The 12,121-nt window shown below is 35.6% G+C and overlaps 2 protein-coding genes across 5 annotated transcripts; one reads left to right on the plus strand and one right to left on the minus strand.

Annotated features, from left to right (window-relative positions):
• Positions 1-7,934: 7,934 nt before the first annotated feature.
• On the minus strand, positions 7,935-8,318 carry LOC137823518 (uncharacterized). Its single transcript, XM_068628693.2, has one exon. The coding sequence runs from the start codon at positions 8,316-8,318 to the stop codon at positions 7,935-7,937; it is 384 nt and encodes a 127-aa protein (XP_068484794.1).
• A 1,490-nt stretch (positions 8,319-9,808) lies between these two features.
• LOC137827082 (magnesium transporter MRS2-3) lies at positions 9,809-12,121 on the plus strand. Of its 4 annotated transcripts, none has more exons than XM_090293409.1 (4): positions 9,809-10,320; positions 10,418-10,540; positions 10,628-10,816; positions 10,899-12,121. In XM_090293409.1, the coding sequence occupies exons 1-4, from the start codon at positions 9,904-9,906 to the stop codon at positions 11,049-11,051; spliced, it is 882 nt and encodes a 293-aa protein (XP_090149535.1). In that variant the 5' UTR covers positions 9,809-9,903; the 3' UTR covers positions 11,052-12,121. The 4 variants fall into 4 exon arrangements, with proteins under 4 accessions (XP_090149535.1, XP_068489395.2, XP_068489393.2 ...); XM_068633294.2 differs by having other exon boundaries at positions 9,875-10,320; positions 11,204-12,121; XM_068633292.2 differs by having other exon boundaries at positions 9,879-10,320; positions 11,816-12,121.

Below are 12,121 nucleotides of genomic sequence, written 5' to 3' on the forward strand. Positions count from 1 at the left end.
ATATTATAATCAGTTAACACAATGGTTCTCGGAGATAAATTTTATAATTAACAAATATAATAATAGCTTCCTTACTTGCAATAATGAAAACTAACTAGTAATTAATGACTTATAAATATTTACGCCTTTATTTAGTTATAATGAATTATCCTTTACCCTCTTTTAACATTAGTGGCATGTAGTTTTTTCTTAACTTTTTCTATTCGACATCTAATAAAATAAGGTTATTGCACACTAAAAATTAATATTTGAATTATTTATTTTATACATTGATTTATATATTACTGAATTTATTAATTGCACTCTCGATTATCTAAGTTTGTTTTATTTTGTAGTAAAAATATTTTTGAAGTTAATATTATTAATTAATTATAATTTTAGCATAAGACGTGTTTTTCTGAAAAGTTTAGAAGAATATACCTTTCAAATTTATAATGGATAATAGCTAACTCGTGTTCAGAATTTAGGGTTACAAACATCTAATGATATAGAAAAGTCAGGTTCTTAGACACAACTTTGATTTTTTTTTTTCTGTAACATTTCAGTAAAGAAATCACTTTAACTAGAATTTTCAATTTTTATTTAAATTAGGAGAATAAGAGACATTACAAAATAATTCATTAAATAAAAATTAAGTTAGCCAGAAAAATATTCAAGTATTTGATTTAGAAACTATTTTAAAATTTGAGGACTGTTAGTGTTTAAACAATGTTCTATTATCTTTAAATATGTTTCTGAAATAGTTATATTAGATCTATTTTAAAAATTAACAACTAATATTTATTTATTTTTTTAATTTTAATTTAGTCTCTAAACTTAATTGATAAAAAATATACCAAAAAAATTCAACTTCATTCAAATCAATTACATCCTTTACATTCACACAAGAAGCGATAGAAATAATAAATAAGTTTACTAAAGTAATTTGTTATATAATATTATATATATTGTGGGTTTATGACTCACCTTTACCGTTTTCTGGTCATAATTGGGAGATTAATTGTCGCAATCAATTGCAATCAATGGGAGGTTAATTACCATTAATTGTATTTATTATTGTTGTCTCCTATAACCACTATATATAGTGACTTCCTTCAAATAATGTAACACACTACAGACAAGCAACACACACTTGCTTCCTCTCTCTTTTCATATACTCTCTCTCTCTATTTTTGTTCTTGGGTGTAAGTGTTTAACCCATATAGAGAGGATTTGTTTTAGGGCTATTTATCTATTAGTCTGAGAAGAATTCATTGTACTCCCAGTATCATTATAGTGAAAAGTTTTGGCTCTCTCGTCGGTGGTTTTTTACCTCTATTTAAAGGGGTTTTCCACCTAAAAATTCTGGTATCATTCTCACTTTACTTGTTACTTTAATTTCTCATAATCTTTGGTTGAACTTATCACGCTTCCGCACACGATATCCCTACAAATTGGTATCAGAGCTTTTCGATAATTCAACCAGGATCTATTGTTCAATAATGTCAAAATTGGATATTGAGAAATTTGATGGTAAAATCAGCTTTGCTATCTGGCGAGTCCAGATGCTAGCTGTTCTCACCCAGAATGGTTTAAAGAAAGTTCTGGCAGGTAAAATGATGAGACCAACCACTATGACGGAGGAGCAGTGGGATGAGATGGATGAAAAGGCATTGTCTGCAATACAGTTATGCTTGTCCCGTGAGGTGTTGCGTGAGGTCATCAACGAGAAAAGTACAACAGGCATATTGAGTAAATTGGAGTCTTTATACATGACCAAAAGTCTTGCAAACAAACTCCGGTTAAAGGAGCGACTCTTTACACTCCGAATGTCTGAAGGTACTCCCATCCAATCTCACCTTGATGAATTTAATTCCATCATAATTGATTTGAAAAATTTGGATGTTAAAATTGATGATGAGGATAAAGCCGTTCTACTTATTGTTTCTCTACCACCCTCGCATTGACAATTCAAAGAAATTATGTTATACGGTAATTATCTTACCTTAAGCTTTGATGATGTCAAGACTAATTTACTAGCCAAAGAAAAATTTGATACTCAAATTCATTCTGAAAGTTCTGGTGAAGGATTAGTAGTTAGAGGGAGAAACCAAGAGAAAGGTAAGAACAATAAGTATAAATCTAGGTCAAAATCTAGAGGCAAGAACTCCAAATATTGTCGTTATTGCAAGAAAAAGGGACACGAGATCTCTGACGGTTATAAATTGAAAAATAAGCAAGATAGAGAAGATAAAAGAAATGGTAAACAACCAGAAAAATTTGCCGAAGCTAGTATTGTTGAAACTGAATCTGATGGGGATTGTTTTGTAGCTTCCAACACTGAACAAAGGTCTAAAAATGAATGGATTCTTGATTCTGGTTGTACTTTTCACATGTCTCACAATAGAGATTGGTTTACCACATATGAACCAGTTTATAATGGTCTTGTTTTGATGGGAAACGATGCTCAATGCAAAGTTGTTGGTGAAGGAACAATCAAAATCAAGACACATGATGGAATTGTTAGAACTTTAACAGGTGTCAGATATGTCCCTGAGTTGAAACGGAATCTCATTTCCTTAGGCACCCTTGAATCTCATGGGTGTAGATACTCAGCTGAAGGTGGAGTTTTAAAGTGTCTAAAGGAGCTCTTGTGTTACTAAAGGCAATTCGATGTGATAGTTTGTATGTGCTGCAGGGTTCAACTGTTACAGGTTCTGCAGCTGTTGCCTCACCCAACAAAGATAACACCAAGTTGTGGCATATGAGATTAGGCCACATGAGTGAGAAGGGAATTCTAATCCTCAAGAAGAAGGGTCACCTTGGTAACCACTGTACTGGAAAGGTTGATTTCTGTGAACATTGCATTTTTGGTAAGCAGAAAAAGGTTAGTTTTTCTAAAGCCATACACAGAACCAAAGGTACTTTGGATTATATTCATTCGGATCTTTGGGGTCCTTCAAAAGTTCCCTCCAAAGGTAAATGTCGTTATATGATGACAATTATTGATGACTTCTTACGAAAACTGTGGGTGTATTTCCTTAAACATAAGAATGAAGCATTTTCCACTTTTAAAGAGTGGAAATTATTGATTGAGAATCAGACTGGCAAGAAGATAAAGAGGTTAAGGACAGACAATGGCCTTGAGTTCTGTTCGAATGAATTCAATAATTTCTGCAAGAAGGAAGGCATTTCCAGACACTTCACCATCCCAAGTACTCCACAACAGAACGGGGTTGCAGAAAGAATGAATAGAACTATCCTGGAGAGAGTTCGTTGCATGTTCTCCCATTCTGGTTTGAGCAAATCTTTTTGGGCTGAAGCGGCTTCAACAACATGTTATCTGATAAATCGCTCTCCTAACAGATCAATTGATTGCAACATTCCAGAAGAAGTTTGGTCAGGTAACCTTGTTGATTATTCTAATCTTAAAATATTTGGTTGCCCTGCTTATTCTCATGTAGACGAGGGAAAATTAGAACCTCGTGCTAAGAAGTGCATTTTCTTGGGTTATGGCTCAGGGGTTAAAGGCTATCGTTTATATGACCCAGAATCTCATAAAGTAATTCATAGTCGAAATGTGACCTTTAATGAAAATGCTATGCTCTCTTCTGCAAAAGATACTGTCATTTCCTCAATTGATACAGGTGACCAGGAAGATGCTCGAGAGAAGGTGGAGTTTGAGATTAAAACACCCGCTCATGAGGAAGACGTTCCCAATTCCTCCAGTACTCAAGGTGATCAAGTCACTGTTACTGATGGTACAAATGAACATTTGAGTCCACATGAGCAATGTCCACCTAAACGACGAGGATTACCACAGCCATGGTCTATGGCTCAAGAACTTCCACAACAGAGACCAAGAAAACCGACTCAAAGATTAATTGCAGAATCAGCCAACATTGCTTATGCTTTAACTATTGCACAAGAGATGGGTGAAGAAGGTGAACCCAAGAATTACTCTGAAGCTATCTCTGGTGACGACTCAACAAAGTGGATTGCTGCTATGCAAGAAGAAGTTCAGAGTCTTCTCAAAAACGAAACATGGGAATTGGTGAAGTTACCAGAAGGAAAACGAGTCATTAGTTGCAAGTGGATCTTTAAGAGAAAAGAAGGGATCCCTGGTGTTGAGAGTACAAGGAATAAAGCAAGATTTGTTGTAAGAGGTTTTGATCAAGAGAAAGGTATTGACTTTAATGAAGTTTTTTCTCCTGTTGTTCGTCATACTTCAATACGTATATTACTTGCTTTAGTTGCCTTGTATGATTTGGAGTTGGAACAGTTAGATGTGAAAACTGCTTTTCTTCATGGTAATCTTGAGGAAGAGATTTACATCCAGCAGCCTGAGGGCTTCGTTGTTCCTGGAAAGGAGGACCATGTATGTCGTTTGAAGAAATCTCTATACGGCTTGAAGCAATCACCAAGACAATGGTATAAGAGGTTTGATTCTTTCATGATTGGACATGGATACTCCAGAAGTAGCTATGATAACTGTGTTTATTTTCAAAAGACATCTGATGGGTCTTTTGTATACTTGTTGCTATATGTTGATGACATGTTGATTGCTGCAAGAGATAAATTTTTAGTTAACAAGTTAAAGGCTCAGCTTAGCAGTGAATTTGATATGAAGGACTTAGGTCCTGCCAAGAAAATTTTGGGAATGGAGATCAACAGAGATCGTCAAGCTGGAAAACTTTTTCTATCACAAAAGAAGTATGTTCTTAAGATGCTTGACAAATTTGGAATGCGAGATTGCAAAGCTGTTAATACTCCAATTGCCGCCCACTTCAAGTTGTCATCAGATCAGTGTCCAAAATCAGACGAGGACAAAAGACGCATGTCACATGTCCCGTATTCAAATGCAATTGGAAGTCTCATGTATGCAATGGTATGTACTAGACCTGATTTAGCTTATGCGGTTAGCATTGTTAGCAGGTTCATGCATAATCCAGGCAAGGCACACTGGGAAGCCGTTAAATGGATACTTCGTTATCTGAAAGGTTCTCCAGATCTTGGTTTGGTATTTGATCAACATAGAGCCGATCCCGGAGGAGCAGTTGGCTATGTTGATGCTGACTATGGTGGTGATTTAGATTGGAGAAGGTCACTTTCAGCTTACATCTTTACCCTATGTGGGTCTGCTATCAGTTGGTATTCTTCACTTCAAGCCATTGCGGTTTTGTCCACCACTGAAGCAGAATATATCGCTGCTACAGAAGGTATGAAAGAGGCTATATGGCTTCGAGGCTTGGTAAGTGAACTTGGTCTTCAACAAGATGTTCTTGTTATATTTTGTGATAGTCAGAGTGCTGTCCACTTAACCAGGAATAGTAAGTATCACTCAAGGACCAAACACATTGAAATTAAACACCATTTTATCCGAGACATTGTTGATACAGGAGATATAATTGTTGAAAAAATTCATACGACCGAAAATCCTGCAAACATGTTGACCAAGCCACTTCCATCGGCTAAGTTCGATCATTGCCTGAACTTAGCTGGTATTATCCATACTTAATCAAGGCTTCATGGCGAGAGAGTGTTCAAGTCAAAGGCAAGTCAAGGTGGATATTTGTGGGTTTATGACTCACCTTTACCGTTTTCTGGTCATAATTGGGAGATTAATTGTCGCAATCAATTGCAATCAATGGGAGGTTAATTACCATTAATTGTATTTATTATTGTTGTCTCCTAGAACCACTATATATAGTGACTTCCTTCAAGCAATGTAACACACTACAAACATATAAAGAGGATTTGTTTTAGGGCTATTTATCTATTAGTCTGAGAGGAATTCATTGTACTCCCAGTATCATTATAGTGAAAAGTTTTGGCTCTCTCGCCGGTGGTTTTTTACCTCTATTTAAGGGGTTTTCCACCTAAAAATTCTGGTATCATTCTCACTTTACTTGTTACTTTAATTTCTCATAATCTTTGGTTGAACTTATCACGCTTCCGCACACGATATCGCTACATATATATTGTATATGATGTATATAAATTATAAAAATCTATTGTCAAATACAATTAATTTGTATAAAATTTAATATATAAATAAAAGTAGAGGTATTGAAATATACCTCAAAAGTTTTTTTATACGGTTGAAAAAGGTATTTTATTTATTTATAATACTAGTGTTTAGGTATATTACACATTTTAAATTTGGTTAATTTAAAATTTTAAAAATATATTAAACATTTGTTTTTTTATCTGAAACACTGAATAAAATAAATAAAAATAATAATAATTTTTTTTTAATATAGACGTATATATATTGTGTGCACACGCACAGTTATTTAATATGTGAGTGCCGACCGACTTTTGCAATAATGATTTTTTTATTAAATAAATATTTGGTATTATTAAATATATATAGATTGAAAGGAAAGTCACATATTAAATAAAATTTTATTCCTTTTGTTAGTTATATTTACTAAATAAAATATTTAATTGCTATTATATTTAATAAATACAATATAAATAGTATATACATTTATATCTATTGATTTTTTAATAAAAAAAAGTCAAATTCGAATAAAAATATATCCATTGATATTACCAGTAATTAGAACCAATTTACTTTATTTTTTTTTTATCAGCAATGAATAAATAAAATTAAAGGGGATCCCAACCCATATACAGTACCCAGAAGTGAACTTCCTATAATATCCACAAGCGAAACTCTCCTTTATGGTTGGAGCAGAACAACCTTAAAGTGAGAAAACCCTACCCAAAAAAAATAACCAACATCGGCGACCACCGATTACACAATGGTGAACGCCGCTTCATCGATCGGCGATCATGTTGATCTTTGCATACCTACGACGACCACCGACTACGCACATGGAGATCGTCGTTTCATAAACCGGCGATCATATTGACCTATGGAGAATGCCGATTCATACCGGCGATCATGTTGATCTTTGCATACCTACGGCGACCACCGACTACGCACATGGAGATCGCCGTTTCATCAACCGGCGATCATGTTGACCTTGTATAACTTCAGCAACCTCCGACTACACACATATGGAGAACGCCGCTTCGTCGATCGGCGTTCATGTTGACAGAACGCCGCTTCATCAACCGGCGATCATGTTGACCTTTGCATACCTTCGGCGACCACCGCTACGCACGCATGGAGATCGTCGTTTCAATCGACGACCACCGATTACGCACGCATGGAGATCGTCGTTTCATCGACCGGCGGTCATGTTGACCTTTGCAACCCTTCGACGACCACCGACTACGATCGCGTGGAGATCGTCGTTTCATCGACCGGCGATCATGTTAACCTTGTATAACTTCGGCGAACGTGGCGGAATTTTCCTCATACAAACCTTGTTGGATTTGAATCTGCACACATCAGTGAATACCTACAGCATATCATGGCCCCTTCTTGCAGCGTTTCCCCTTCTTGCACGTGTGGATTCCATTGTAATTTAGTGTTTGCTGTCCTCACGGTCTTTGCCCTGCACATCTTCAATATTCTTCTTGACAACCATGACTTAGTAGATAGTCATCTATGGTAGCTGTACTATTGTAAAAAGCCAGATTTTGCACCAGAGGATCGGATGCAGGTTTTAATTTGTAACCCAACCCCTACTCAAATCCCACCCATCCTTTTGTTCATACACGACACAAATCCCATCCATCCTTTATGGCTTCAACTTCATTCACAGCTACTGTTCAGGAAGCATCAAGGTGGCAGAGTTTCACGCTCACACCAGCAACTGAGGCAGGGCAGCCAAGGCCATTTCCGCTATCCTTCTGCTATCTACCATGCCTACGCTCTTCATACTACAGCACCCTCCGCTGGGATTTAAGCACCGTCCACAGACCCCAACATACACTTCTGCGTATATAACATACAACCCTCCCAGGCCATCCCGGCTAGCCTTTAACGTTATCAACAAGTTGACTCCTTCATCCAGTTGCCATCAGTTTTGGCCCTCCTACCTTCTCTCATTACAGCTACTCATACACAACCTTGGATTCATCATCCAGTCCGCAAAACAGCGAGCAACAACCTGTTCTTTATGTTTAAGCCATAGCCAAGATTTGAGCTGTGCCTTGTGGAAGATTTCTTCCGCGTCTGCCACTCCGTTATCAAACACGATCAAGTTCCTTTGTTCCCAAATGCACCGAACTACAGCTGCCCACACTCCTCTCCAAATCAGATTATGTTTGTTGCTGCCTTGAGCCAAGTAGAAGCTTTCAAAGTGAGTCATAATCTCATTATGTTGAACAGATAAAATCCCAATCCATCTGTGGCACAGATTCCACACTCGTATGACATGATCACACTCCATGAATAGATGCTGACATGATTCTTCCATTGTTTGACACAAGGCACATAGAGTGTTCTGCATCACCACCCCTCTCCTACTGAAGCTCACTCTAGTAGGAATTCTACCCAAAAGTACCCTCCAGGCTGTAATTATCACATTGGGAAAAGCCTTAACCTTCCATAGATTCTTAAAAGCTTGACACTGAGGACCCCTATCAGGTTTGTGTATGAGATTTGGATAAAGACATTTGGATAAATTATTAAATTTTCTTAATATATATAATATACATGCCTAAATATAAATTGTCTAATCTTTAAATAAAGTTTCATTTTATCTACTATTTAAAAAATTTTAAGGTCACATATTTTTTTCCAATTATACCTTTAATTTAATTAACATGCGGAGAGAAAATTAGTTATAAAAAAGTATATGATACATACATGTATATTAAAATAAAAATTTGAAATAAATATAATTGATAATTTACGTAAAAATACATTATTTTAAAAAAAATAAAAATTTCTTGGTTTATAAAAAACTTATGGAGTGAGGGAGGAGCGTAAGTGGCATACATTAAAGGCACCACTATTTAGCTTTCTGTCAAATAAACCTCTTAATTTTTTTTTATATAAACTAAATAATAACAATTATATCTTTTATATTCAAAATAATATCATAATCAATTAAATAATATAAGTTATTTTACCAATATAATCTGAATATAACAGTATAAAAATTTAATATTTAATGATATATTTATTCAAAATGTTAATTTTCGATTTTGCATATTTATATATTATTTAGAGAGAAATTCATTGAATGATTTATATATTATATATTATGAATTAGATAAAAAAAATAAAGAGTTTAATTTAAATATCTTGATAGGGTAAAGTTTTTATAAATAAATGGTACTTTTTGGTATAAAAGAATAGATGGTAACCGTGTATGATTGGTGGTTAATGAAAAAGGCAAAAGGTAAGAAATTGAATAGTTATACATGATTTAAGGTTTAAGAGTGAAGGTTGATATAAAAGTATATTACTACATAAATATATAAAATGAGCATAGTATTTTTAAGTTAAATCCTCCTTTTTTTTAGTGTCTTTTTTTATCCTCTAGTTCATCTTATACAAATTATAATAGTAAGTTCGGTTGCTAAAATTATCATAATAATGCATGGACATGTTTTTAGGGTTCTAAAATAATTTGCAGTTTATAAACAACAAAATTAGAAAATAAAAAAAAGGTAAAATGCATAGCAATTTAAGGGAGAGAAGTAAATTTTACACTAGTTTGAACATTATAAACACGTTTATTGTTTGGGAAGAAACAAATCATTAATTTAAAAGATGTTGAAACCTCACACTAAAAATTATAAAAGTTTGAAGAGTCTAAGCCAAACAATAATTAATTGAGTTTCAAAGTTAACGAGCAAGAAAAAAAAGGAAAGTGAAAGAGCAAAAGAGTCCAAACATTTATCAAATAATTAGATGAAAAAAAATACTTAAATGTTACAATTTTAGTATACACAAACCACGTAGTTTTGTAGTACTAGGGTAAGGTTATTTGAACCAGTGAAGTGTATACATAATTTTTGGCTTTCATAAATCTTTGAAATTGGAATGTAAAGATGTTAGACGGAGAGGAGAAACAGACGGCGACTGGAAAAGGAGAGTGGCTGTTGCTCGACGGGAAAGGGGAGATGGAGTTGGTGGAGGCCGGGAGGGACGCCATCATGAGGCGCACCGGCCTCCCCGCCCGTGACCTCCGCAGATTCCTTTCCTACCATTCTATCCTTCTCGGCCGTGAGAGAGCCATCGTCATCAACTTGGAGCACGTCAAGGCTATCATCACTGTCCAAGAGGTCCTCTTCCACAACTCAGGCTACCCTTCCGTCACCCCATTCGTCCACGAGCTCCAAGCCTGGATCCTCCGCCATCATCAGGATTCCTCTTCTTCCAATCCCGACGCAATCAAGATTCTCCCGTTCGAATTCGTAGCCCTTCATGGCTGCCTTGAAGCTGTCTGTAGCGTATTGGAGAACGAGGTCCTTCCTTCCCTCTTCTCTTCTTTTCATTTATTGCCAACAATTTCTTTCTTTCTTAATTTATCCTAAACTTTTCCTTCTATCTGACAATTCACAGGCAAAGACGCTGGAGCAAGAGACTCATTCCGCCTTGGACAAGCTCACGTCCAATACTCTCAATTTGGAACGCATTCGACAAATCATGATCCGATTAGTCCACATCACTGAACGTGTTCAGAAGGTTTAAAATTTTGTTTAGGATTTAGGGTTTTGGTAGATGTGATTAATGCATGCATGACCTTACTGTGGTTTGATTATTTGATCATAGGTGAGAAATAAATTAGAACACTTGCTGGAAGACGATAAAGATATGGCTGAGATGTATCTGACAGAAAAGTTAGTCAACGGTGGTAACACCTACAGTGCCGTCACCAAACAACTTGATGTCGAGGACCTGAAAATGTTTTTTGAGGATTACTTTGTGCAGATGGATGACACCTTGAAGAAGCTCTCGATGGTATGCACTCCCCTTCATCTTGTATGCCTTCTGCATTATCCTTTATAACTCCTGTTTTATTACTTTTCCATTCTCCTCTAAGTGGCTACAAACACCAACGAGTTCCACCGCAAATGTACCAGTTACTTTTCTGATTAAAGTGAAACCTTATTTGAAGTATGCTGGAAGAGTTTTGGTTGCCAATCGTCATTTTTGTCCTTCAAAAACAGGAAGTCAGTTCAGTTGGTCTCCCTAAAAGATGAAAAATTTTCAATTCATGGATCAATCGAGTGGCTTGAGTTAACATTTACAGAAATCTCACATACATGTTAATTGTCATCTACGGATCTTTCATGACAACATTTCTTGTATATGTCAAATTAGTAATCCTTACTTAATACATACTAGGACTAAAATGAGACCAGAGCAGAGAGGAAAGAAACAATGGTTGAGATAATAGTTTTGGTTGATTGAAGCTTGGCCTTATTAGTGAAGAGAGACTTTTGTTCGTTGTAGAGCATGTAACAGATTTGGGGGAGATTTGCATCTTGATCTCTCCAAGCCAACTTAGTCTTATCATTTCTTCACCATCAATAGCATCAAACAACCTGAAACGTACTTGTGCTTGGACCCATGTCAAACCTCCTCAAAAATCAACATTTGCTTCTCCTGTCCAACCTTGATAGTGAAGACTTTTGGAACTAAAGTTAACATGGGGAGTTAGGGACCAATTTGACTGACAAACTAGTCTTTCAAGGCTGTATTTGACAAGTTCCAGCTTTGGGGAATCACCTTGACGGACCAAATATTTTAGGGGTTCAAATGCTCTTACATACGGGATTAAAGATGCATGACAATTTAGGTTATGATCTTTGAACATTTCTGATCCAATATGATTATATTTATATTCTGTAACAATTTGTCATGTTATTATAATTTCTTTCTACCTGAAAAAAAAAAACGTGAAAATTGACTTTTCTGATAGTGTCTCGTTCTTATTTGTACCTTGTCTTCATAAAGCTGAGGAATTATGTTGTCCTCAACGAGGCCCACATCAGAAACGAGCTTACTTACCTACAGAACATTTTCTTCAGGGTGCAAGTCCTATGGTGGGCAGCATCCATGGTATTGGGGGGTTTGTTGATTTGGCATCCCTGGCATTGATGTCGCATTGTGAATAAATCATTACACAAATTTTAATAGCCACACCATTGCATATACTCTTAATATGCTTCACTCTTAATATGCTTCAGCTTCAACGGTGTTATTGTTATTAGCAGCAAAATTTCCGAAATATCAAGTTTTCTTACATTAATTATTTTTTAA

Source organism: Phaseolus vulgaris, chromosome 8 (assembly GCF_051622355.1).
Source record: "Phaseolus vulgaris cultivar YP4 chromosome 8, ASM5162235v1, whole genome shotgun sequence".
Lineage (NCBI taxonomy): Eukaryota > Viridiplantae > Streptophyta > Magnoliopsida > Fabales > Fabaceae > Phaseolus > Phaseolus vulgaris.